Source organism: Coloeus monedula, assembly GCF_965178545.1.
Source record: "Coloeus monedula genome assembly, chromosome: 2".
Classification (NCBI taxonomy): Eukaryota; Metazoa; Chordata; class Aves; order Passeriformes; family Corvidae; genus Coloeus; species Coloeus monedula.
The window spans coordinates 2,438,993-2,465,565 of record NC_138782.1 but is presented as its reverse complement, the minus strand read 5'-3'; the positions used below and the strand labels follow the sequence as shown (position 1 = coordinate 2,465,565).

Below are 26,573 nucleotides of genomic sequence, written 5' to 3'. Positions count from 1 at the left end.
GACATTTGCAGGCAGCGTGGCAGAAAGGCAGCCTGCCATGTTATCAAAATAATTTATGTTCTAAAATTCCTGTGAGTCCAACATGAAAATAACATCCCCACCACTCCAGCTCTGAGTTTAGACAACTCCAGTGTTACTCGATATGACATGCTCAGGAACAGAAATCATCTTAAATTGACACCAATGGTCCCCTGAGCTGACAAACATGAGTTGCTTAAATTCTCCATGTGCTTCATTTTCTGTCCTAGAGAGCTATGTTTGAAACAGGAAAAGGGGGTCAGATCTGGGAGTAGAAGAGATTAAACTGCAGTTTTGTTTTCCTCCTTTTTGGGCTAGCCTCTAGTATCAATCTCAGCCTGCTCTAAATTATGTCCAGCTGTCTGTTGCCCCCAGGGACAATTCTAGCAGCCAGAATGAGTTGGGAGTGCAGTGACATTTTAACCACACACAGTCTCCCTTCAGCCTACCTATCCTTGGGTTTTTGAGGACAATGGGGGGTGGCAACACATCCTGCCAGGAAGAAAAAATGTGAACACTGAAGTCGTAAACACATTCGAGCTAAAGAATTTATGAAAACTGTGGGGTTTAAAGAAAGTAAAAACTGAGATGTGACAAAGAGTTCACTGAAGCAGTAGGGAATAGAGTGCAAAATTTTCAGAAGGAGCCAAAAGCAAGGAAAAAAAGCAAAATTAGGGATCAGCCTCACTGGGCTTCTTCAACTTTGGTAGGTGTTGGCCTCAGCAGTGCCAAGGGGCTCATGGTCAGCATGGAAGGAGGGGTTGTTTGACCACCTGGACATCTTCAGACATCTCAGATATGTAAATAAGTTGCCCTTCAGCTCGTTCACATACCTCACACTCCCATCAGCATTTCCAAGCATTTAAATTCTGCTCTCCCACACCAGGCAAGTTTCCAGCTGTCTCAGCAGGGAATATCTGAACTACCAAATCATGGACTGATCTCCCACCTCCATTTAAAGGACTGACAACCATCCTTGGCAGAACGGGGCATTTCAGCAAACGTGTAACACTGGCTGAAGCCAAGGGAAGGGGGTCCGTGCTCAGTCAGCATTCAGACATCCTCCAAAAGGATGTTCCTGCTGTTTTCTGCTTTGCAGAACATCTTTCCAGAGGGAAAAAACCCAATTGAAGTCCTGTAATACAGGCAGTGTTTCCCTATGTAGTAGATTAAGACAACACTTCTTAAAATTTTTAGCTAATCCAGAACCCAACAACTTAAATTCTGTTCTCTTTGCATGGCATGAATGACAATACAAATGACAATTCAAAACTCACCAAGTGGTGTTGCCAAGTAGATAAAAGCAATTATGTTACTAGTTTGCATTCATGAGATTATTAGAAATGCTTGTACTTCTTTCTGTAAGCAAGAAACAGTAAAGTTGAAAATATATGAGGGACCACGTCACAAATAGGAATCCAATTTACACCAACAGAAGTGAATAACTCAGAGCCAATCTAACACTGTGAAGCTGTATTCCTAAATAATGAAATATAGGCTTTAAAGGAATCATTTTGGAGCAGGAGGACACATGTCAAAAGATAGCATGTTAAATATGAAATAAATATGCATAAGAAAGTACATGCAAAATGTCCTATAAAGTAGTCAACTTCAATTTTCTTTATTACACCATGTTGTTGCTTCTGTTCTTCATTTACCAGTGAGGTGTGTGGACTGTAAGTACATTTTCAGGAGTCCCACTTACCTGTAAGCACAGAAACTGCAGCGAGAGAGGGAAAATCCTGTCTTCTCTCACAACTACCTAAAAAATAAAAGATAGGCAACATATGGTTGCAGCTACAAGTATTCTGAAACTACCAGCTTTGCTGATTCTAGAACAGATAAGAAAAGAAGTATTTGATTCAGAGACAAAATTAATGAGCACTGTACAGCCATCCAAAAAAGAACTCATGCTTTATGTAAGATCAACTATAATTTACTGTTAAGAATTTAAGGGATTATATAGGAAAGCCATTCTCTAGGCCAACAGTGCCAGAGGTCTGCAGCCTAATGAGACATTTTTTCAGGAGATTTCCAGTTCTCCAGTCCCTTCAAGGTCTAAATTAAAGAGGCAAAAGTTTATTTTAAAACTAAAGACCTCATGTTGAACTACAGGAACAGAATAGAGCTGCTCTACTGTGTCACAGGCCCCCCAGAAGCAAAACTAGGGAATTAAATAAAGATCCATCTTATCCCTCCGTAGAACAAGCTCCTGGACACCTTCTCCTTACCAAAACCCACCAAAGCTTCTAAATCCCTCCAATGCCTCCTCATCCTTCCTTTTGTCCAACAACTTTCCCCCTGGGTGGGGAAATAACAGCATTTCATAGACTGAAAAGGTTTTTAGAAGTGTTTGCTGAACTTAGGTGGTGTCTGAGGAACAGGCATTGCCCTGTGGAGGGTACCTCATGGCTTTCATCTACTGCATTTATAATGGGCACAAAAACGCATCAGTCCAGCTATTTTAAATTTCCAGGGGAGGTTTAGATTAGCTATTACAGAAAAAAAAAAAAAAAATTCAAGGAAAGGGTTACAAAGCACTGAAAGGGGCTGCTCAAGGCAGTGGTGGAGTCACCACCCACGAAGTGTTCAAAAATGCGTGGATGTGGGACTTGAGGGCAACAATATTGGAAATAGGCTCTGTTTGCAACCAAGCAAAGCGTAAGAGATCTAAAGGCCTTTTTGTAAGTTTATTTTCTTTTAAATCTGCTTGTCTTCAGTGTTCGGCTTGCATAATGCATGTCATGGAAGGACAGGCAATTACACCAGCTTGGACTAACGAAAAAACTTATTTTCCTTCCTGGAAAACCAGTTTTCCAGTCTCATTTCCACATCAGGTTACGGCTGTAACTGTGAATATGGTCGTGATGGACCTGATGATCTTAAAGGTCTTTTTTCCCAACCTTAACGATTCTCTGATTGCATGACTCACGACAGACCCCAAAACGATGGCCGCGCTGCACTTCCACGAAGATCCCAGCTAGGACACAGCCGCCGCCTGGCCGGGGCACCCAGCGGGCGTGAGGGAGCGGCTCCCGGGGCCGCGGCCGCCGTGCCCTCCCCGCTCCCCGCGCCGGGGCCGCGCTGCCCTCACGGCCCCAACATGGCGGCGGGGCCGCACCTGCCTCACGCGCGCCCGCGGGGCCGGCAGGGGGCGCGCGCGGCGGCGGCGGGACAGGCGCCCGTTCTATTTAGCCCGGGGCCGGCACCGGGCACGCACCGACAGCGGCGGGGAACCAGCGGCCGCCGGGGCAGGGACAGCGAGCGGCTGCCGGCAGCGACAGGAGGGGTACGGGCGGCCGCCGGCACCGCACGGCGCGGGGGGGAAGGACAGCGAGCGGCCGCCGGCACCGCACCGACACCGCGGGAAAGGGAACGAGTGGCCGCCAGCAGCGCACCGGCACCGCACACGCGCCGGGGGAAAGAGAAGGAGCGGGCGCCGGCAGCGCACCGGCAGCGGGGGAGGGAGAACCGGCGGCCGCCGGCAGCGCAGCGGAGGCAGCGGACAGGAGCAGCGGCCGCCGCCCGCCCGGTCCCGCAGGTAGGAGCGGGCAGCGCGGGCGGCTCCGTGCCCGCCGCCCCCGGGGCAGGGCTCTGCCCGAGCGGGTCCCGGGCACAGCCCGGCAGGTGGGCGGTGTCCCCCACGCCTTGCTTTAACCGAAAAGTTGCTTTTTCCACCCCAAAGCGTGCGCCGGCCGGGCAGTGCCGCTGCCCGCGCCTTGTCCGGCGCTGCTCCCGTTAAGCGCTGGGGTGTTTTAAACTCCATTGACTGGTTATTTCCGCCCCCCTTCCCAGCTGGATAAAATCCCCGGGCTGGGAAGCACGGCTAAGCCTCACCCTCTCCTTGCGAGAGCGAACGGGCAGTGCCCGGCCGCCTCTCCCAGGTAGGGGCTGGGTGGGCTCTCTGGGCAGGAGCCGGTCCCAGGGGTGCTGCAGCCTCTTCTAGCAAAGGAGACCGCTTGATTTGTTTTTCCTTTCTTTCAAGGTTCACGATGTTGACAGCTCTGTTCTTGGCTGCGCTCATTCTTATTACAGTACATTCGCAGGAAACTGAGGAAACCATAACGTACACGGTAAGGTTTAATAGACTTGGAGATAACTACCGCTTTGCGGGGATTCTTTGCTAAATGACCCTTAAGAAAAACTGAATTTCTTGCCAATGTATAGCATGTGCTACAGAGGTCGCTGAGTTCGAATGTTAATCGTAAAATAAGCTGTTCCTGCACTGAAACAGTGTTTAAAAGTTCAAGTTGACAAGATTGAGGAAAATAGGTTACAACTGCTTGTTTGGAAAAGTTTATCTATGAACTCAGTTTGAGGGACTGAACAAAATTAGGAGGTTTTAATATTTTTTAATCCATTTTCATAAAGACAGGGTCCCTAGGACCTTCATTTGAAATATATGGAGTTTGACAGATAATTAGGTCAAACATTCTTCTGTGTTTTCTTATGGATATTTCAAGCTGTTTTAAACAAAATGCAAGTACTTCCAAATTTGGGGCTTTTAATGAAGCATCTGAATCCTGGAGAGATCATGGGACTGTTCTTTTCTGAGCTGGTTTTGAGCAGTGGCTTGATAAAATTGTACAAGAATACTGGAAACAGGTTCTGCTTGCAGCCCAGTGACGGGCTAAGAGATTTAAAGGCCTTTTTGTCAGGCTTTTTCTTTTCAATCTGCTTGTGTTCAGTGCTTGGCTTGCATAATGCATGTCATGGAAGGAGTGGCAATTACCCCGGCTTGGGCTGGGGAAAAACCCGCATTTTCACATCTGATTACAGTTGTAATCCCTGTAACTTGCTTCATATGGGTGGACCTCTGGATATGTGCACAGACATCAGCCCAATGCCACACAAGCAGAAAATTCTGCACACATGCAAAAAGTTAGAGAACCACAGCCAAAGCCCAGGATTGTGTCTTATACAAGTAATCCCACTGAAGTCAGTGGGATGGCTCAAGCAAGTAAATATTGCAGAGTTGGACCTTCTTGTAGAAGTCAGGGCTTAAAGAAGCCTCAAGTGAGCATCAGGAAGTCAGTCATAAAATACTTTAACACTGGGCTTTAGAAGCATTAGGGTTTTGAAGGCTGGGAGTACTTTTATTTAGAGGCTTCTGTGATTTACTTTTTTTTTAAGTCCCTGCATAGAACTGGAAACTGAAGATGTAAGTACCTTTTGAAAATCTGGACTAAACAGAGATCCCACCCTCTTCCTTTCCCACAGTTATTGTATGAGGGGGTTTTTAATTATGTAGCATTTCACATAATTCTGATTATACCAATTGAACATTTCCAGCAAGTCTACATGGCTTGGGTACCTGTGCTCCATTTTCAAGGAGGTCTTAGCATTTAGGTACTTCACTGATTATTAAAATCCAATCATGTAAAATGAAACAAAAAACCCCCAGCTTTGGGAGATTTTGGTCTTGGGATGCTACTGTTTCTCATGCACACATTGTATCCATGGAGGGCCAAATCCTTTGCTATTGTAAAAGCCTTTGGCTGCAGTAATAGATGGACTTGGCTCCTTGCAGTTAGACACACAGTACTTCTGTTGTGCCTTAACAGGAATTGGGTGATTCAGTAAATGCACGAATTAGCTGTTTTCCCCTGGGTTTGCCTTTTCATAGCTACAGTAACTTTGGTGTTGTCAACTCAGCATGCAGTCAATCCTTTAGAGAGTGTCCACTTACCCCTTGGGGATAAAAACCCTTCCAAGTTACAACACACCGCCAGGTTTGGCAAATCATTGGTGTCACCTGCAAGAGAAGAAAATATTTTCAATCCTCCTGCTGAGTCAGTGTCCGTCAGTAACAGGTCCCTCAAAATAACTTGAGGATAGGACCTGGAACAAGCGGATCTTGGCATCAGAAGGTCAAGTTTATCACTTGTAAGTCCCTCAGCAGCAGAAGAATTGCAACTAGATTTAGCTTGCTTGACTGTGACTAATTACATTAGCCAACTCCGTTCTCTTTTAGTATGGGGCCATTAAAGTAATAGCCCCAGCAGCCCAGGATGCACCTACACAGCACAGCCTGGTTGATTCAATGATATTTTAATATTTTTAATGTTTCTGCTGCAGTTGGTAGCACTGTGATACTTTGCAAATCAGACTCTGTAACTGCGACCTGTGATTAAAATGACTGCCCTCTGGACAATGTCATGTTTTTGGGCAGACAAAGAATGAAGATGCAGAGCTGAATACTTAAAACCTTTCCTGAACTCACTGATGTGCATTGATATGAATAGCTGCCGAGTATAGCCTTGTTTGAATTTTGCAAAGTCTTGTGTAAATAAGTAGTCCTTCTGTTATAAACTCTGACCGTTTATTGTGTGTCTCACAATATAAATTGTCCTTCCTAGACTGCAGTTCCTGGAGTCATGTGACTAAAAAGCATGTGAATGAATTTCCAGCTGTCATGGGATCCTTCCCCATTGCTGGCGTGCTAATGGGAGAGAGGATGAAGTCCAGGGGCACAGAGTTGTCTTAGTCCCTCTGGCAAACAGAGTCTGGGAATGAAAAAGGTTCACCTGTTGGCAGGCAGGGAACGAGATCCAAACTCAGAAGAACTTGCTGCTTTTTCATAAGAAGATTTTCATTCTGGTCAGCTTGATCACACCAAAGATCATCCAAGGATTCGGCCAAGGACAGAGGGTGTAACATAGGGTACAGGGACAAGGCAAGGAGAAAGCAATGCTTTTCTCACTTTGTTTCCCAGCCTGCTCACAACAAACAATATCTTGGGAACTTCCGAGACAGAGGCTCTCTCTGTGTACCATAGAGTCATAGAACATTCCGAGTGGGCAGGGACTCCCGAGTTTTGCTGTTCCTGCACAGCAGTGCTGTACCAATTGCCACTTTTCTAGCCTACCAAGGTATGCAAACATTGCATTTCCCTTTGTGTCACACTTTGAGTTCACTGAATATACTCAACTGTTTTTCCAAAACAAAGAATCCCAAGTAACCTAATTTATTTATTTTTTTTCTCCACAGCAATGCACAGATGGTTATGAATGGGATCCTGTTAGGCAACGGTGCAAAGGTACAGTAAATAATTTTCAAAGACAGACTTGCCACTGGTATTCTTTAAGTATTCTCACTGCACACCCCTGTTTTGGACACGGAGGTGTGCGTGCATGTCTCGTCGTGTTCTTTGTGTTAATGGCTGTTGCAGAAGGTTCGACTGTTAAAAGCATGACTTGTGTTGTTGCTAACCACAGATATTGATGAATGTGAAATAGTCCCAGATGCATGTAAAGGTGGGATGAAATGTGTTAACCACTATGGAGGATACCTCTGTCTACCCAGAACAGCGCAAATTATTGTAAATGAGCGAGAAGAAGCAGCAGCTGAATCCACAAGTGGTCGAAACAGCGTCATTCGCCGGACCCCGGCCGACCCTCAGCGCGCCCCTCCCAACCCAACCCACCAAATCCAGTGTGCAGCTGGGTATGAGCAAAGTGACCACAACGTGTGCCAAGGTAAGCCAGCGCCTGCCTCGGTTCTGCTTCCGCTGCAGTCGGAGCGTGGGTGACAAGAGACCCAGGGAAACGCCAGCCTGTAGCCCTTGCGTTGATCGAAAGGGACTGTTGCTCCGTTAACACCTTTAAAGATACATAAATAAAATGCAGAAATGTTATTGCTGTTGTTCAAGGTATCAGAATGTGCAGTTTGTTGCAGCCTTACAGTGTCTGTAGCTCCTAAAAAAAAAAAAAAAAACAACCCTGACAGCAACTCTAGTGAAGCATTTTGTGTTGTACTAAGTATGTCTAGGAAAGGAAGTGCTCTGGAAAGAGTGGGCAATGCAGCAAGGCATAAACAATTTGGAAAGACTTGCAGAACTCTGTATTTGTCAGTAAGTGAATGCTGAATGAACAAAAACTAACCACAGTATGAACTTTTGCTTAGAGCAGGCTGCAATGCAGAAGGGTCCTGCATTTTTATCATGGATAAGGAATATTTCTCCAGCAGTAGGAACCCAACTTCTGAACAGCCTGGGTTCTTCTGATCTCCATGGAAGTAGCTCTAGGCAGAACCTGCCAGTTTACTTCCAGTCCTAGCTTGGCCACTCTTGAAAACTATGGCAATGAAGAGCTTTCATCTGAGTGTACATACACCACACACAGTGCCAAAAATTCTCAGGGCATTAGCAATGTTAATTGTATGCATTCAGGAATCAGCCTCACAAGCACTACTGTAAACTAAGACTGTTTCATTTATTATTTTATATAAATAGTTTACTCTTCTACTTGCTGAAGTAACAAATGTTTCAGCCATTGTTTTGTTTTCTTTCATAGAAATATATTCTACTACTTGCTCACAAACTTGCTTGTCAAGCACGTTAGAGGGACACCCGTGCAAAGAGAGGGCAAAACTTGACCCCGTGGTTCATCTTTTCCACTTTGTGGCCTGTAACAGTATAATCACATAAAATAGTACTTGAGGGACTATAATCAGGGCAGGCTGTAATACACAGTGGTAGTTTCCTTCTGCCTGGTATTCATGTATTCAGAACATTATTTATCACTAGTAAGTAAATTCCCTGTCATTCTGGAGCACAGCAATCATCATGGAGGCCGGAGGAGTTATTTTTGTGGGCGAAGCCTCAGAGTTGCATTTCTGGCTTATCTGCTCATGTCCAACGTTTCTGTCACTCTGATTCAAGAATGCTGAGTACAGAACCTACCACAGGAGGTCAGATCCCCTTAACCCTGGGTGTTCACTGAGGGTCATCAAGGGAAAATCAATGCTAAGGATGGAAGATTGGTTTTTTCCTTAGTTTAACTTGGCAAAGCAGCTGCAGAACCAGGAGCAGAGCTGCTGGGTTTGGCCTGGCACTCCCTCCTTCAGGTGATGCTGCTGGCACTACTCTTCACTGGTGAACTGCAATAAACTGCTCCAACTTTAGCACATAACAACATTTGTATTTGATAAAAAATGCAAGTTATGCTAGAAAATTTCAAAACATACCCATCCCTTTTGCTACACTGGCTTTAGGTGTATAAATTAGGGATACAGTAGGGAAGTTTGACAGCATTTTGTACCCATAGTTTGTCCTCCAAATAAAGGTGGAGTGTTAAGTTAGAGACTGACAACTGGTTGAGGTTTCTGTTTTGTTGAGGAGAAATTGGTGATGATACATCACTATTACTTTACTCCATGCTCTGGCTTCCTGGAACTTGCAACTAAATATTTCTATTCAATTCACAAATCTTTGGTTAATTTATAACAACAACTAAGTGTTGTTACAGTACCAGAACTTTTGACCAGCAGGCACACAACCTATGGTGAAATCTTGGGCTTGACTGAATCAAGCCACTCATTTCCTCATGCCAAAATTTCAATCTAGATGTAGAAAGCATGGCAATATTAGTGTTTAAAAGTTGAAATGTATTGTATTGAATGCATTCCAGCTGGAAAAAGGGTAGTGGACAGTGTGCTTGAAAGAAAGGATGAAAGACTTTTGGAGCACTTAAAGCATGCATTCAACTTCATGATCTTCATGCTTTCCACTGCTGAAAACATCTTATAAAAGATAATCTTGATCAGCAATGGTCCCGCTGCGGATTTATTTAATTATGGTTAAAAGACTTTGCTGTGATAACTGCTCGAGGCTCCTAGGGAGTGTAACTTACAGATATAGTCACACTTAAGCTTGTTTTATTGTTTAGTAAATCAAATACGAAGTCCAGCTCCTTCTAATTGTTTGCAGATGTATGACATTTTCCTTCCAGTCCAGCAGCACTAAGTATTTTATAACCAATGTGGAAGTGTGGAGACCTCTGTTTCAAACAATAACATGCTCTGAGGAGCTGAATTACTGACATCATGCTGCAGTGTGAGGGGCCTTCTGTTTTAACACAAATGTCCACTGCCTTTTTAAACATGGAATAGTGGGGGAATGACAGACCAAACACACTCCTATGGCTCCTGTGCTTGGAATAAATGCACATAAATGACACTGGTCCTGGTGGATTTCACTCCAGTGATGTGAGGATACACATTTCTATAACTATTGATGTTAGAAGTGGGGGTAGCAAACATTTCCTGGGACGTCCTTAAGATACTCTTTATGAGCAGTGGTGCCAGGAACCCCCCAAACTGAAGCAAGGATGAGGAAGGTTATTCTGGAGGAAGATCTCTGATGTGGAAAATGTTGTTCTTCAATGTAAACACTTGAACTGTACTTTAAATTCTGAGTTTATGACCTTAACTTATCCCATTCCATCCCATCCCAATCAGTTCCCACTTCACTGTCACTCCTAAATTTGGTCCCTGAGGGAGATTCCCATATGTGGCATCTGGTCATCATACTTTCAGGAAGCCACTTGGATGTTCAGCACTGCCACTGTAATGAGGAAGAGCAAAAAAGAGAGTAAGAAATAATTTGAAGCAAATTACTGAGTTAAACTAATGTTCCCAGACAAGTACATTAGGTTTACTAATGTTTTGCCTGATAAAAACCATAAATAGCCACACTCTGTGCTTGCATACAGGACTGAGTTGTATTTTACTTTGTTGTTAGGCTTTCTGTGATTTGAGTCTGCTCCTATTGAAGTCAAAAGAAAATCACCCAATTAATTCAATTTTGTCAAACCTGGTCTGTAAGAAAGTACTGGCTTTTCCTAGAATGTTAATGACACTTAAATGAAAAAAAAGGACCAAAAAAGGTACCAAATAACCTGTAAACTTGAGAAGGGAAAAGAACTTATTTTTCTTAATTCCTATCATGCTGGCAATACAAGCAATAAAGTAAGCAAAGTTTTTTGCTCCTCAGCTAGATTAGCTTTTGATATTTCTCCAGTCTGTCTGTAACCCTTTGTGCTGCTGCAATGTCAAGTACAGCAGGGAAACAGACTGCAATACAAGAGATCAGTGCTTATGTGAGAGAAAGACATTTCTCCAGAGTTCTGCCCAGACTTGGTGGACATTGCTTGCTTTTTTCCTCCTCTGTGGAAGGAGGAAAAAAAATGAATTTGTTTTCTGTGCTGTGGTTGTTTTTCCCCCTGCAAAATCATTTTAGGTATCTTTACACTGGTAAGGGTTAGGGATTTTTTCATTTAAGTTTTCTGGTACTTTTTAAAGTAACTTACCATACTCCAGGTATGCTTTTAACTCGAGTTAATTAAGGGTGAAGAAGTCAAATCAGGCTAAATTTTGCATCTGTAGAGTCCTTTTTGTTGTTGTCCTGTTAAGGAGGGAGGGACAAGGGGGAGCGGTTCATGATGGCCTGCTTTCCACAGAGAAGTCACTTTATATTATATATATTTGCCCAGTAAGGGATGTGCAATTGCCATATAAAGGGCACAAAAGATGTGTGAGTGCAGGTGCACGTGGCTGCCCTTGGCAGAGCCTGGCTGTGCCTCTGGCAAGAGCTCTTCCCTGGCTTTTTGGCTGGGGCACCGGAGCCCCTCTGCGCTGCAGCTCCTAATGAGCTCCGCTTACCGCGCTTTGATTCCCCTCCCCGAGCGGTCCTGGAACGTGCAGCCACATCCAGTCCAGCTGAAACAACCTGAAATGCACCCCAGGGGTGCCACTAATGTGCCACAACCACTAACGAGCACTCAGCCTTCAGGGCCAGACTCCAAGGAGCCTCAGAAGTGCTTGGACTGGGATTTTGGAGCCTCTGCACCAAGTTTGGATCTGTTCTTATGGGTTCAATCCATTTGCTAATACAGACATAGCCTAAAAGAGACAGCTAGAGAAGTTCCTTAGCCATGGAAATGTTTTGGAGAGCTTTTTGTAAAATATTGCACCATCCCAACTTTTCCCCCTTCCTGTAGGTAAGGAGTACTTTTTAAAATGCTTCAGGGCTATTTGTAAAAGAGCCTGAGGTGTGACAAGTTTAGTTCCAGAGTTGTTCTTCTCAGAGAAAGACTATTTACAAGGACATGCAGTGACAGGACAAAGGGGAATGGGTTTAAATTGAAAGAGAGTAGGTTAGGTTAGATGTTAGGAAAAACTTCTTCCCTGTGAGGATGGTGAGGCCCTGGCACAGGCTGCCCAGAGGAGCTGTGGCTGCCCCATCCCTGGAACTGTTCCAGGCCAGGTTGGATGGGGCTGGGAGCAACCTGGGATAGTGGAAGGTGTCCCCTGCCCATGGCAGGGGGCAGAATGAGGTGATCCTCAAGGTCTCCTTTCAACCACAAAACTATTTTATGATTCTGTAAACACCACTAGGCCTGTTGAGTTTGAGGATAGGGTGAGGACAGAGGCTGTGGCAGGAAAAAGAAGGCCTGGTTATCTGGTTTGGGATGGCAGTAGCTCAAAGTGCTCCCTCAGGCCATGTGCTTGTGCAGCACTCCAGCAACTGGGGAACACTTGTTGCCAGCTGTAGCCACTCTTAGAGACCAACGTGGTTACATGTGCCATTTCAATGCTCATTACTGGGACAAGCCCCAGGAATTCTGCAGGTCTAAGAGGATCCACGGAGGGACACAAGCTGACACTTTCACGGCTCTTTGTTCATAGTTTCCAATTAATTCCTTGTACATTTGGATGCATCATGCAGAGATCTTTCATCAGCCCACCCCGAACCAACTGTTCAAGCTGTTAATCTGTCAAACTGCTGCATTCTACTGCAAGGAAGCATCTCTTTAGTAGCCCTGAGGGTCCAGAGGGGCGTTCACAAAAACCCATCTTGTTTTGAGGGCCTGGTTTTGGGCATTTTTGAAATCTGGCCACTCTGAATCATCTTCCCATCTGTGCTGTTTGCACAGCTGTGGGTGTCAAGTCAAGACCTTGGAGAGATATTCTCTGTTCTGTCTGACCACTTTACTGTGAACATCCATTACAAGCATAAATACTAGCAGCTGCTTTCCGTTCCTGAGTTAGTTACTGCTTTCCCATTGTCCTGACCCCTGCAGGAATACGCTCAATGTGTTGCAGCTAATGATTCCTCCCATTTGCTCATATCGTGCTAAGTGTCCTAGAGGCAAGCAAGCTTCCCCAAGTTGTATTTACCTTAGCTTCCTGAATGGGGATTATGCAGGCAAGCACTGGACTTCAAGTTTAAGTAAACTCATTAGCAGTTCTCATGGCTTCTTGCAGCAGAAGAATGGGATCACACAGTAGTCACCTCGGCTGTCATCCTCGTGGGCTGCATTTGTTGATTTTGAAGCCTGTTGCCTTAGTAGCTCAGAGGAGGCTCATGTTTTGACAGACAAAACACAGCAAATGGATTCAGAAGGCACATGGCCTGAAAAAAGTCCAAACTCCAGCCATCTGTCCTCCTTCAGAATTCCTTTCTCTAAGCTGGAGGTCTTTTCCACAATGCAATCAGGAATACCACCAGATAGCAAAAGGGAAGAATGTGCTTATGCCTGATCCTGACTTGGCATCCCAGAGTACTTGGCACCCCATTAAACAGCTCAGAGCACTTATTTCTCTCTTCGAGGAATTCCCTGTACCTGTTGCAGACACTCAGAGCCGAGCATCCTACAAGTCAGGAAAACCACACAAGGAGTGAGGGCTGTCACCTGCTGCACTCGGCGGCAGCACCAGAGGGCACAAAGCAGGACTTGGGGCAGCACGGGCTGGCTTTTGTTCCCTGTGCCAAAACCTGCTCTCAATGGAATACATTCCACAGCATCACAGTGATACAGGCACTTGCCCCAGGAGTGCCAAGGCACCCTGGCAGCTGCTTTTAGCACCTCTCTCAGATAATAGTGCCACTATTGCCACTGGGATGTTCTCATTGTGTTTGCTCTGGGCAGTTGTTTCCTCCCAGTCTCCTGCACTGTCACTCCTCAGCCTCAGGAGAAAGGCTCTGTGTTCTTCCTTTCCCCAGTTTTTTGCTCAGGATGATTTTCTCTCAACCACCACTTTTTTCCTCCATTTTCAAACCTGTGAGGGTGGTGACTCCTACTTCAGATTAATTAGTGTATAATGGAACTGCTCTTGCCTGTGTTTTATTTTCACTCTTGCAGTCTGTGTTACTGAGTCACCTTTGCTGGAACATTTCTAAAGGATCTCAGCATTGCAGACGCATTTTTCAAAGATCCAAAATTTTTCTTGAGCATCTCCAGTGATGGGTCACAAATTTAGGAAGCTGGAAAACTAGTTCAAGAGCTGAAATTTGAAACTGTTAATTCCTTCATTTTATTCTCTTTCCAAGTGATTTCTCCCTTCCCATGCTGGCCAGGGAAGATGATAGCTGCTGTTTCTGTGTGCCAAAACAGCCCCACGGGAAGAACAAAGCTTCCTGCAAAGGCAGCAGAGGCCTGTTTGATTCCTCCCTGCACCACCCAGGGATGCCTGTGTTCCTCTCCCTGTCCTCTGCTAGGGAATCCCATCTGCTGCCCCACAGCCAAGCACCCCAGTCTCCAGTACTGTGGGAATTCATTCAAGAGTGCTGTTTAGACTTGCTGGTTTGCCATTTTCCTACTGTCAAAGGCAGTGGGAGTGTTACAGGACTCCTTTCTAGTAAGATATTTTTGGTCTGGTAGAAAACCACAAGGAGAGTGTAATTTTTGAGTTCACCTACCAGGTTGCATCTGAAACATTCCACATTTTTGGTGGTGTAGTCAACTCCTCTTGTGCTGCACTTTGTCATGGCAACTCCTTTGTGCCATGTCTGTGTTAACTGGGTAAGGATTTGTACTTTTTGATCATGGGATAAATGTAAGCTGAGCCTGACCACCTCCTTTCATTAAACTTAAAATTTATTCTTTTTTTCCCCTCTGTGATGCTTTTTGAGCTACTTTTTCTGGGCTGTCACTATTTATGCATGGTCCAGAATAAGTCAAATGAAATTTAAGCATCCCTTGGGCTGAAGGGTTTTTATCAAAGGGAATTTTGCCACATCCCTGTCAAAGTTTAGATGCTTCTATCCACAAGACTGGAAGATCTGAACTGGGCTTGTAAGATCTCTGTTTTCTGTATGACAAGAATACATGGAATAGGTAATCAGACATATAAAGTTCATGAGTAAAAAGTATGAAATTCCACAAACAAATATCTGTTTCATCTGCTAAATTCTGTTTTCATAGCAGTCAGAAAGCAACAGTTTTGGAGAGAAAGGTATTTGTCATAATTCTATAGACAGCAAAATGTAACCTGAAAAAACCATCCTAAATACACAAGAATGCTGCTTGTACCGTCTTTCATCTACCTTTTAACTTTACTAAAAGTACAAGAGGGATTTGTAAATTACAGAGCTCTAAAGTACTTTAGCCCACATGTAGTTATTATAAAACACCTTTAATGCTCCTCCACATTTGTGTCTTATTTGTTAATCTGAAATCACGTTAAAGGTTGGTTCTGTTGTAAGCAGAGAGATGTCTAATTTTTGTTAGGTATAATTATATGGTCAAACCTGTAGCATCAACACTGAAAAAAGTGACTAAGAAAACATGTAACCACTACAGTTACACACACTTTTATAAGCTACAGTGCTAAGAAAAAGTTCTTGAGGCTCAGAAATGAATTAGATGTTTTCTAGCAATATGTATCCCGAGCTCTTAATTAAGCATTTTTGAAATTAGATACTCAGTAGCCTCTTGTCTTTTGCTGTTACTGCATGGCTTAAATAAATAACTTTAAAGTAAAATTCTTAAATGGGATGACAAAGGATTCAGTGTGTGAAGGTCTATCTCCTGGGAAGAGATGTTTACTTTGGGAAACTCTGAATCTGGCTTTATTAACTCCTTATTTTAAAAAAATCATGCCTTTGATTGGACATATTAATTAATTAAGCCTGTTTTGATCAGCTCTGAGGAGGAGAAGATACTGCTGAGCCTTCCTTTACAAGCTGAATTTAATCTGAAGGAAACCCCTGGTGTGGTGCATGACCCAGTGTGAGATGATTTAAGCAAATCTGACACTGCACTTGAGCACGTTCAGCCCGTGCCTGAACAGATGTTCCATGGAGATTCCTGAGTACAAACAGAGCTTGTTCCAGGGTTTTTATGTGCATCTGCCTGCATGGATGGGATTCCTGTTAGCAGGTAACTGGGCAGAACGTGTGCAATCAAACCAATTCCACTAGCAGATGTCACCCAAAGACAAACTCTGACAAGGCAGATTGCTGTGCAAATCTGGGCCTTATACCAAGAGTTAAGTTTGGGCTTCAACTTCAATTAAAATTCTCCAGAGTTAAAGAAATCCAAGGGAAAAAAAAAAAAAAAACCAACTAAAAAAAAGGAGGCATCTGATGGGATATAAAACCTCCATAATTCCAGAAAAGAAGTAATTTGTACAATCAGTTCCTGGATATCTGGTAGCATTATAAATTTAGAAAGAGATCCTTATCAATACTGTAACAGCTGCCTGTTATCAAAAGTACTCAGAACTGGGAAGTGCAAGGACTTTTGACAGGTAACAATGTTCTGTGTGCTTTTAAAGAGGTTGCCAATAAGGTAACATTTAATAACAATCTTGCACAGAGCAAAGGAATCAAACATGGCAAAGTGAGCAGAAATTTAAGTATGATTTTAGCTGACTTGACCTATCTTATAAAAATACACAGGAGAAACAATCTCTTTCTTGTCTAAACTCACTCTGGGGAGAATTTTGAGTATCTGGGATACAGAGTAGGTGGAATTAAATACACTTTTAGAAGCAACAAATACTTGCCTGTAGTTTTTAAAAGCACTTGCTTCATAAATGAATTTGTTCTCAAGGGACTTCCTTATCAGGAGCCAGTTCTCCACAGAACTTTGAGATGATAAAGGTGACCTGGGTGAAACAAGGACTTGCCTGTCATGCCTGGAATGAGTTAAAAGCAGGAATATAGAAATATTTCACAGGGCAGTGAGCACAGAATCACATCAGAAATAAGCAGTGCTTTGGAGCAACCTCTGCTCTGCCCCTGTGGGCTGTGGATGACACCTGACTTCATTCCTCCCAGAAGTTGTTGGAGACTAAATCAGGAAAGAGAGCAGAATCCAAAAGTCCTTCCCATTTCCCAAGGGGAAAGAAAAAACGTGTTCTTCTCTGACATCATCCTGGCCTGTATGTACTCTGCATCCAGACCTTCCTCGGTCTTATCTGGCTTAATTTGAAGCATCAAGACAGATTTTCTTTCCCACTCTCTCCTTATGTGTTACTGGACTAGAAAACAATTTGGGGATGGTTGATATTCCAAAGATATTCCTGACAATTCCAGCACTTTTTCCCTGGAGCAGAAAGCACTGCACAAGCAGATAAAAATGATAGGCTTAACACCACTGAGCACCCCTTGGGTTTCTGGTGTTTGCAGAAGCAGAAGAACATTACAGCTTGAATTAAGCTGAGGTGGAAGAGAGCTAGAACCACACTCCTGATAGCATTTGTGCAGGAAAAGTTGGGTGCAGGAAAAAGCCACCCATTTTCCCCAGTACAAACACTGACTGTTATTTAAACAATCCAGAAACTATATTCCTAAGTTTTAATCTATTAATCAGCATGTGAAAAGGATGATTTTGGGGAGGGGGCTGGTTTTTTGTGTGTGTTCCAAGACAAAGTATTCCTCTATTAGAAACTGTGGCTCTCTGTGTCTATAAAAAGGAAAATTCCCCATTTCTAGAAAAGATATTTTTATGAAAAGGTTGCTTCATTATGTATTTAAATCAAAACATTCCCTCCGTTCTGGTTACACTCAGAGTTCAGTATCCACTGTGAGGAGAATCTCTTCCTTACTATGTATGCAGATTTATAAGGCTCCAGGCACCTTTGAAATAAATTGAAAGCACAGCCATGTAATAGAGCCAAACCCCAAAACCAGCCAAGGAGATCCACCCAGCAACACCCTCGAACACCCTCAGCTCTTCCCCTAAGCACAGCTTAAGAGCGCTGGTCTTGATCTTGTCTCCGCTTTCTCCACCCTCCTAAAAGCTTCCTGGGGGATTCCCCAGCTCCGGAGCCATGCAGGGGCTGTTTGGGATGCAGGAATAGTTCACTTGCTTGGTCTTCTTCCCTCTCAAACAGCTCAGGAGCAAGGCAGCTGCTTGCAGAGTCTGGGACAGGGGAGATACTGAAAAACAGGAGCAGCACGAGAAAGCAGCATTGGGGATGAAGGGAGGTTTTTACAGCAGAGAAAAGTGTAGCAAAACCATACAGAAATAATCAAGGCAGGTTTGTAGCTGCTGCTTCCCACATTGAGTCTTTATTTGTGATGCTGGAAGGTGGCATGGCTGGAGGAGCCCCCAAAAGGAAACGCTTCCCAAATCTCTGCCATGGGATAGGAGTGAGAGGAACAGTTTAAGAACTTGATCAAACAAAGCTCACTGTTTTATACAGTGAGAGCAGAAGTTAAAAAGCAGCAACTTTTGAAAAAATTAACAAACCTAATTTATGCTTAGGGCAATCCTCAGTTCTTAAAGAATGTCAGGATGAGGTTGATTGTTGAAGGGCAGATTGGTGATATCTGTACTTTTCTGAGGTATGTCTCAGTGCCCAGTTTGAGAAAGCAGAGTCTGTTAAGTTTTCCATCTTGCTGGATTTGGTGGCTGTTACCTGTGGGTTGAGCACAAAGCCAATTCCCCAAAGCCCTGGCTAATTAGTCTGGTGGACATCAGATGTTCAGTCCCACAATGGAACCACTCCTGGCCCTATGAGCTGCAGAAGGCTGAGACTCTTTTTGGGAGAGCACAAACCAGTGCAGTTTTGTTAAAAATTTAAACCGTTGGGAAATTCAAACAAAAGTTTCTGTAATTCTGACAAAGTGGTGTGTAAATAATCTGATTGTTAGCTGTCGAGTGCAATTTCTATATCAAAATCAGGTATTGATATCAGAACATTATAATCACAGGAATCATGTTCGTTACTGTGGGGCAGAGCAAGCAATACTGAAATTCAGTGACCCTGAGTACTGGCACAGCTTCCAGGGGCCCTCCAAGGCCCCATTCTCCTGGACAACATGTGCATGGAGAAGGAACTGTCCTGCTCAAAACAGCCTTGTGGGGCACACACTTCTCTCCTTTAAGGGTTGGACTCCATGATCCCTTTCAACTCAGATTGTTCTGTGATCTGTGACTTAACCAGCACATCGCACCCCACAATTGCTGTGTTCAGTGGTGCATTTGGGACAAAAGCAGCAGCAGCAAGAGCAGCTTATATCATTCCTTGTATTTCATTCTTTGTTTTAGTATCTGTCACGTCCAACCCAGCCAAAAAGTGGCCTCAGCACATTCTGGCTGGTGGAGGCTGAGAGAGCCCCGGGGGCTCCATTCACATGCCTCACGTGTGACCAAGCAGGGGCGAAGGGGCCACTCCGCAGCCTGGTCCTCAGGGTGGGGTCCCACTCCTGCTACAGCCCTGAGCAGTAGGCTGGAAGCAAAGCATTAAAGGGACCAAAGGGACCGGCTGGGATTTGCACGTACTCAACGGCCATCCAGGGGGTTCAGCCAGCAAGAACAACCCTAAGCGTGTAAGAACAGGAAAAACAGCAAAAAGGCAGCACAAAACAAGAAAGGGTTTCTAATTTGGCTGTAACGTTCCAAGCGGGACAGCCGTGGGAGCTGCCTGGATGGAGCCCATCCCTGCGGAACGCACCAACACACACGCACTCGGCTTTATGGCCCAGAGCTCCAGAACTGCCTCTGTCACACAAAGCCAGCTTCAAGACAGCATTACTGTCCCGTTGGGATGCACTTGGGATAGGCTGCACAGACAACAGCCCTTAAAAACTAGAATGATAATATGCAGGTTTTTCCATTCCTATCATTTGTCCTTAATTGGAAAAATTAAATGCTTATGTCCCATTGTTAACTATTCTTAGCACTAATTTCACAATTTGGCCCAGTGGTGACCAACTGGTTTCCCTACAGTTCTTCTCTTAGTTCACAGCTGGGCTGAATTTATTTAGTTTGGTGCTTAGGTTGCATTAAAAAAAGTTGTGTGACAGGCTCCACATGTTTTAATCAGAAACCTCACTGCACTCAATTCCTGCCTGAAGAATGCTACAAAAAGTCAGAGGAAAGAAAGTAGTAGAGTTCTCATTCTGGTTTATAGCTCAGAGTACGTTTACAGCAGCCCAGAATAATTCAGATGAGAAGGGACCTTGGGAGGTCTCCAGCCCAACATCCTGCTCAGCTCTGAAATCAGACCTGGGAGATTTATCCAGTCACTACTTGAAAAACCCCATGGATGGAGAACACACCATTTTTCTGGGCACCTATTCTACACCTTGACTGCCCTAATGGTGAAAAAGGTTTTCCATATACCCAGAACCCCTCCTTCCAATTCACCCTGGATTGACACAGACAAGAGAGATTTGCTAAAAATGCAGATATGGGGGGAAAAGGGGTTGTTTCCTTACAAATGTGTAGGTGAGGAAGTGTTTTCCATAAGGGAAGGTAACAATTCCCTGGGTTTGAATGAAAACATTTTCCTGAGGAGCAGACTGGCTGAATGTCATTCCCAACTTCCCATGACCCAACTCCTGCTACAAGTGAATCTCGGCAGGTTTTTCATTTCCAGATAAAAACAAAAAAATAAATAATATCAGTGTGTATCCACAAAGAAGGAAAGAAGGGAAGTTTCATTGATCAGTGACTGTTGCTTACTTGAACTCTGAATAGCTGCAGTGTTTTCATAACTAGTGCCCACCAAGCTTCTCAAAGTACTGGGAGCACATCAAGACTGATTTTAATTTAAAAAATCACTGTTTGTACTTTGAAGTGTCATTTTAAGACACTTTTAGTTGCATTCCAGGATTTAAAGCACACATTTAGATCCCTGTGTTTTCCCTGACACCTTTACACATGCCTCAGTTTACACAGCTCCTCACTGCTGTCCTCAATCAGTCCTTCACCTTGTTGCTAGGAACTTTTATTTTAAAACCCCTCACTAACAAACTTGCCAGAGCAAGCCTGCAATACCAGGCACAGGCTGATCCTACTCATGGGTGGGTAGGAAATGCTTGAGAGTAGCAGAGGGAGTAGCCTTGATCTGGAGGAATTGGCTGTTTACTCAGCTTGCAGTTCCATTACTGGGACAGTTTTCAGATCACTCTGCTGAATATCCCAGCTTGTCTCACATCTACCAGTGCTGCCCCTTTTAGATACTCTTCAATTCTTGCTTCTATTTCATTCCTTATTCTGCCTTCCTCTTTTCTTCACTTAAACTTTTGGCAATGAGTGCCAAAACCTGACTGAAAACAGCAGTTCACACTGTGATCCTGGATAAATTACTGTACAATTAGCAACGTCACTTTCAAAATGTTAATGAAATAAAGCTGCTCCTTTAGGAAAGCAGATACTTTACAGTTGATGATTTATGGAGACTCCAAACAGCATCGAGAATTTGCAGTGCCAGACGAGGCCATGCTGTCACTTTTATTCAATAAATACTTCGTGCCACTTCTATAGGAAGTGAGGCCTGGCTTGGCTACAAGAACCATCTCCTCAGTATCTACTCTGTAAAATCTCATCCCTTCTGGAAGTTGAATTTCAAACTTGTTGATGACCTGCAAACCAGATCTGTTTTGTCCCTTCTGAGAAGCAGATGGATGCAGTGGCTGGTTTGGGACAGAATGACACGTAGCTGTGCATCCACAGAGATCTTTCCAGGAACTTCTCAGATTCCTTTTCTGGCTCAAGGGGCCTTGCTCTCCACTACTGGACATTTTGGGCAAGCACATGTACATGTAGTAAGTGTGAAGCCTTGTGGGGTAAATAAAAATTCCTGGACAAATAAGGGGAATAATAAATCAAGCCGAAGAGTTTTAAGCCAATATGAAGAATTAACCTATTTACTGAACCTTCTGTAGATAAGAGTTCATTGTTCTTTGCTTTGAAAAGATTTTTGTTTTTAATATGTATTTAACCTTACTTATCTATTATGTTTTGCTTCCTTTTTATTTTCCTTTCATTGAAAACAAGACTTAAGTCCTTAAAAATCATTTGGACCTGATCCTAAAACACACTGAACACTTCCCAGTCCAGAAAATAATAGGGTACAAGAACTTTCATGACCTGGTTTTCATTTGTCAGAGGTGTTTTTGAACCTCTGATATCCGTTCAGAAGACCCTGTGGTTATTAGCTGGGACACTCTGTTTCTTTTCTTTCATGCTGATTTTTTTGCCTGTCCACGAAACCTCCAAAGCAAACTAAGAGTCTGTTGGGTCCTAGATAAATCTAGATACAGGTCTCACTACAGAGGATGTTCAGTTAACTGGTAAAAAATCAATCTTGCCATTGGTCTTCCACTGGTGTTTTGCATATTTATTGGTAGCATCTAATTAATTAAACTCAGCCTTTAAACCAAGGCAGTTGGTTAAATGCTATCTATGAAAGTTTTCAAGGTACTGAAGCCCACATGTTTTCAGTCTGCTAAAAAACTTCCCCTCCTCTTCAGTAGTCCCTGTCTGGAAACCTTGTATTTTGAAAAAGCTTTTTTTTAAAAAAAAAAAAATCTTTACAGGCCACAACTTTTGACACCTTGCTGTCCTCTGAGCCCCCCCCGCCCCCCTCCTCTCTAAGTCTGTTGGCTGCTTAAACATGGACCTGGCTTTTAGTTCAGGGTTTGGAGCAGCAGAACAGGGGAATCCTTCTCCACAGCCAGAGCGTCTGAAAGCCAAGAGCGCAGAGAAATCCAGGTTCTAGGTTAGACCTCCCAAACTTACACAAAGAATTTGAAGTTGATTAGCTTGGCAGAAAGCTTAATGTTGCACACATTGGTTTGGGTTATTCAAGCTAACAAATATAATTGCATAAATAATAGGATTAGTGAATAACTTTTAAAAATTACTGTAAAACACTTTAGTTTCAGAATTTTAAGCAATTCCCCCCTTTATCCTATAAGTAAGAAATTAATGTGCTCATAGATATTTATTCTTTCTCCACTAGAAATAGACCATCTTCCTAATACGCAGCTACATCTCTCCTTGCTTCACCTTTTCATTCTATTCTTTGCTCTTGGCAATAATTACTTGGATAGAATTAGCATCCCATAGATTCATCTTTTGCCAGTTCACCTCTTGCCTCATCAGTTCCTGGAAGACAGCACTTCCATGAGGAAAGAGCCACCAGTCAATTTCGTTGCCATGCAGCAGCTCAATGAGGATGGCATGGACTTCCCCCAAAGCTGCAAAGCCGAGTGGCTGATCAATGCACTGGAATTAAATCCATCTGGAAGGCACTTGAGGCAGCAAGGCATCTCTGAGAACCCTAAGTGTGATTGACAGCTTTTTCCAATAGCTTTGATGAAAGTCTAAATTGAGAAATCTCTTCTCCCATCCTGCAAGAATTTATGAGCAGAATTTATTCTGACCAACCAACATTGGCCTGTGTCCAGCAGCATCTGAGGCCCTCATGTTTCCCTGTGGATCCTGCCCGGTCATTAACCTCTGCAGTGGTCACGGAAAGGCTGCAGTGGGCTTTAATCACACATTCGTGGCTGTCTACTTAGAGTTCCAGACAGCCAGGCAGTGCCAAATGCTGTACTGACAATGTCCTGGGCATCCCTCAGATGTGCCAGGATGCAGACAGGCATCCCTGGCACTTGGCTCATACATTCCATTTGCAGGAGCATAAATATCTGGGATCTCACGCCTTTTAAAGAAGGGAATGGAACACACAGAGAACCAAGCAAAGAACCTTTGTGGGCGGGAAAATAAAGGATGAAGAAGGTCCTCAATGCTTTTTCAGGAAGGATGGCTACAAGAAAGATGGAGAGGGGCTTTTTACAATTTACTTTTTTGCACTGAGAGAGTAGGTTTACATTGGATATTAGGAAAAAAATTCTTGGCTGTGATGGTGGTGAGGCCCTGGCACAGGTTGCCCAGAGAAGCTGTGGCTGCCCCATCCCTGGAAGTGTTCCAGGCCAGACTGGATGGGGCTGGGAGCAACCTGGGATAGTGGAAGGTGTTCCCTGCCCATGGCAGGGGGTGGCACTGGATGAGCTTTCAGATTCCTTCCAACCCTAGCCATTCTATGACTCTAAAGCTTCCCACTTAACTCTCTTCCTGGGGCCAGAAAGCAAGAGAAACATCTCAAGCCACAAAGTATTAAAAAACTTGTCCAGTGAATCCGTCAGGGCCTGTTCCTTCCCTTCCCCCCAGTAGCTGCAAAGCCAATTCCTTTTATTCCTGCCATTCTCCAGAGGCAAAAAGCTTGGTTTGGACAGGCATCAGTGCTAATGATCATCCCACAGATCTTCTCCCTGTATCTTGGGCTCCGTGCTGCCAGAGCTTTCCAAGCCCTGCCAGTAATCCCAGACTCTCCTGACATGGAGCAATGGCCCAGACCAATGTTCCCACCTTGGAGGGGTTCATTTCTCCCTGTCCTTGGCTCTGCTGCCCATGGAGCATCAACACATTCTGGGGAGTGCCCACACTTGGTCACAACCACAAATGGCTTCAAAAGCAACAATTTTCTTTAATTTGGTTGTAAACTGCTCTTTCAGGAATTTCATCAACTTGCAGGGAGTAGCAGGGATTGTCAGAGATTCTCCTCTCACGACCACCTTACAAAAGCTGATTTTCTCACTGGGCTGTGTCCTAACAAAGCCTGGTTCTCTCCCCATGCTCCCTTACCTGTGTCCTGTACATTTTAAGATCATCTGGAGACTTGCACAGAGCTGTATCTATTTCAGAGTGTTTTTATTGGCAGCCAGTGTACAGTACCAGGCACCCACGTGAACAAAATTACAGAGCCTGGACAACTTTTGTACAGAATTCCTTTGGCCACGGTTTCTCTGTGGGTTCCATTTGGCAGAAATGATATCAAGCAGAAGTCTTTCCCTCAGCTTCTGATGTAAACTAAAATACACCTTATAAATAGAAAACACAGGCATTAGGAGCAGTGTGCCTTTGGGCAATCAGCCACCTTTGGGCTATGGGAAAATTCAGTCAGATATGATTCATAAATATAATGAATAGGGTGCCATAAACTCTCCTTGCTCTTCACAAACAAAGGCACATTCTCCGCCTTGAAAAATTAGAAGGGCAGAACCTAGAGAAAAAGGGAAAGGAAAACAGGAGAAAAGTAAGAGTGGGAGATTTAAGGGGAAGAAAATAAATGGGGCTTCAATTGTCAATGGAAATTTTGAAGCCCACCAAACAATGTGTGGAGTAAAACTCTACTGCATCCCTCCATGTCCCACTCCTGATGAGCTCCAGCTTTGCCTTTACAGAACTCACCGTGTAAGACATTTCAAGAAGCAGTCGGTTTGTTCTGCAGGCTCTGGTTTAGCTGAAGGCTCCTATTGATTACAGCTGGAGTTGGATCAAGCTGGGGCTGCCTGTGTTCTGCTGGCAGCCTCTGGTTTGTAAATACCTTTCATCTCAACCAGCAGTGATGATGATGTGCTGGGATGATGTGGCAGCAATTATTTATCTGCTGCGTTGGATTTTCTCCTCCACATTTGCCAAAAGCCCTACAGTCAGGCCATAGAGAGGGATGCTGACATCTTTACATTTCCATTACATCTTCCTGCTTCTTCTGAAAGAATTCTAACAGCTCTATTGTCATTTAAGTAGTCATTTCTTTCCTCACTGATAGGTTTGGAAGCACCAAACCTATTCCACCATATTTAGCAAGTTGAACTTGTCACAAATAACACTGTTATCTAATAACACTCCCCAAAGGAAAACCCCCTCCAAGCCTCCCTTTTCCCAGGTTTCTGCGCATCCTGTCTATATCTGAAGATGAAGCAGGAAAAGCAGGAAGGGTAGGCCTTGGTTACCCCTCTGAATGGATTTACACACTTGCTTAATACCATGTAAATACTGAAAAATAAAGCATGGATCTTGTCAAACTTAAGAACTTAGCAAATAAGGAGCATTAGAAACAGCAAATAGAGCTGAAGTATCTACTGCCAAGTCAGTGAGAGATCCCACGTCCTGCCTGGCAATCACTCTAAATACATCCTTTCTCCCACTTCATGTGACCTTTCCAGGTCAGCAATGCTGTGTGTTAGTTTAATATTTTAAAACTGGAACTTTACTGGTATTTGGCCTACTTTTTCCTATTTATTTTCTAAACAAATGATAGCCACTCCCTTCTCAAACTAACCTTTTAAGCTTCGCCAGGAGTCTGTGAAGATCACAAGGTATTTAAAAAAAGAAAAAGAAAAAGAATCACATGCTCAGGCAAACAAAGCAGGTTGCTGCACTTCCCCCTCCCGCCAGCCCTGCAGCTGGATGTTCAGGACTCCTCCACTTACTCTAGGAAACACTGCTGAAATCTCATTTTCAGTGAAAAGTGCCAGGATTATGGTAGCACAGCATCTATTCTGAGGCAAACCCATGTAAATTCCCAGCCAAACACCAGGGGGAAAAAAAAAAGAAAGAAAGGAGCAAAGCTGTCCCAATTGCTACTTCTACTTGATTGCTTAAAGGCAGCTGGGAAGGCAGCTCCTCAGCCTGAGAGCAGAGCACATCCCAATTTTAAGGCAAAGTAAATTTGGAAGAAGAAATAGCTCTCTCTTCCCAAGGAAACTTCTGGTTTTTAAAACGTTCATTTTTATTTATTACTGACTCATTGAAAGAACAAAGTATTTTTTAGTGTCTTTTTTCTTTTTTTTTTGTTCCCAAACACAGAAAAAAAAAAAAGCGTGGCTAAACCCCAGAAAAATCTTAGAGTAGGGCCAAAAATAATAATAATTTTCAGTTTTCAGAATTTTTTTGTCAGGT

General features: G+C 43.8%; 1 protein-coding gene across 2 annotated transcripts in view; it reads left to right on the top strand.

The window, feature by feature from the left end:
• The first annotated feature begins 3,301 nt into the window (after positions 1-3,301).
• EFEMP1 (EGF containing fibulin extracellular matrix protein 1) overlaps positions 3,302-26,573 on the top strand; it is a 45,922-nt gene continuing 22,650 nt past the window's right edge. Inside the window, exons 1-4 of one of the 2 annotated variants that reach the window (XM_082277242.1) lie at positions 3,302-3,559; positions 4,004-4,091; positions 7,009-7,057; positions 7,236-7,496. In XM_082277242.1, the coding sequence (XP_082133368.1) occupies positions 4,011-4,091; positions 7,009-7,057; positions 7,236-7,496 (391 nt within the window). In that variant the 5' untranslated portion in view covers positions 3,302-3,559; positions 4,004-4,010. Of the gene's footprint in view, positions 3,560-3,860; positions 3,903-4,003; positions 4,092-7,008; positions 7,058-7,235; positions 7,497-26,573 lie in introns of those variants that run through there. The other variant, XM_082277241.1, reaches the window with a different exon arrangement.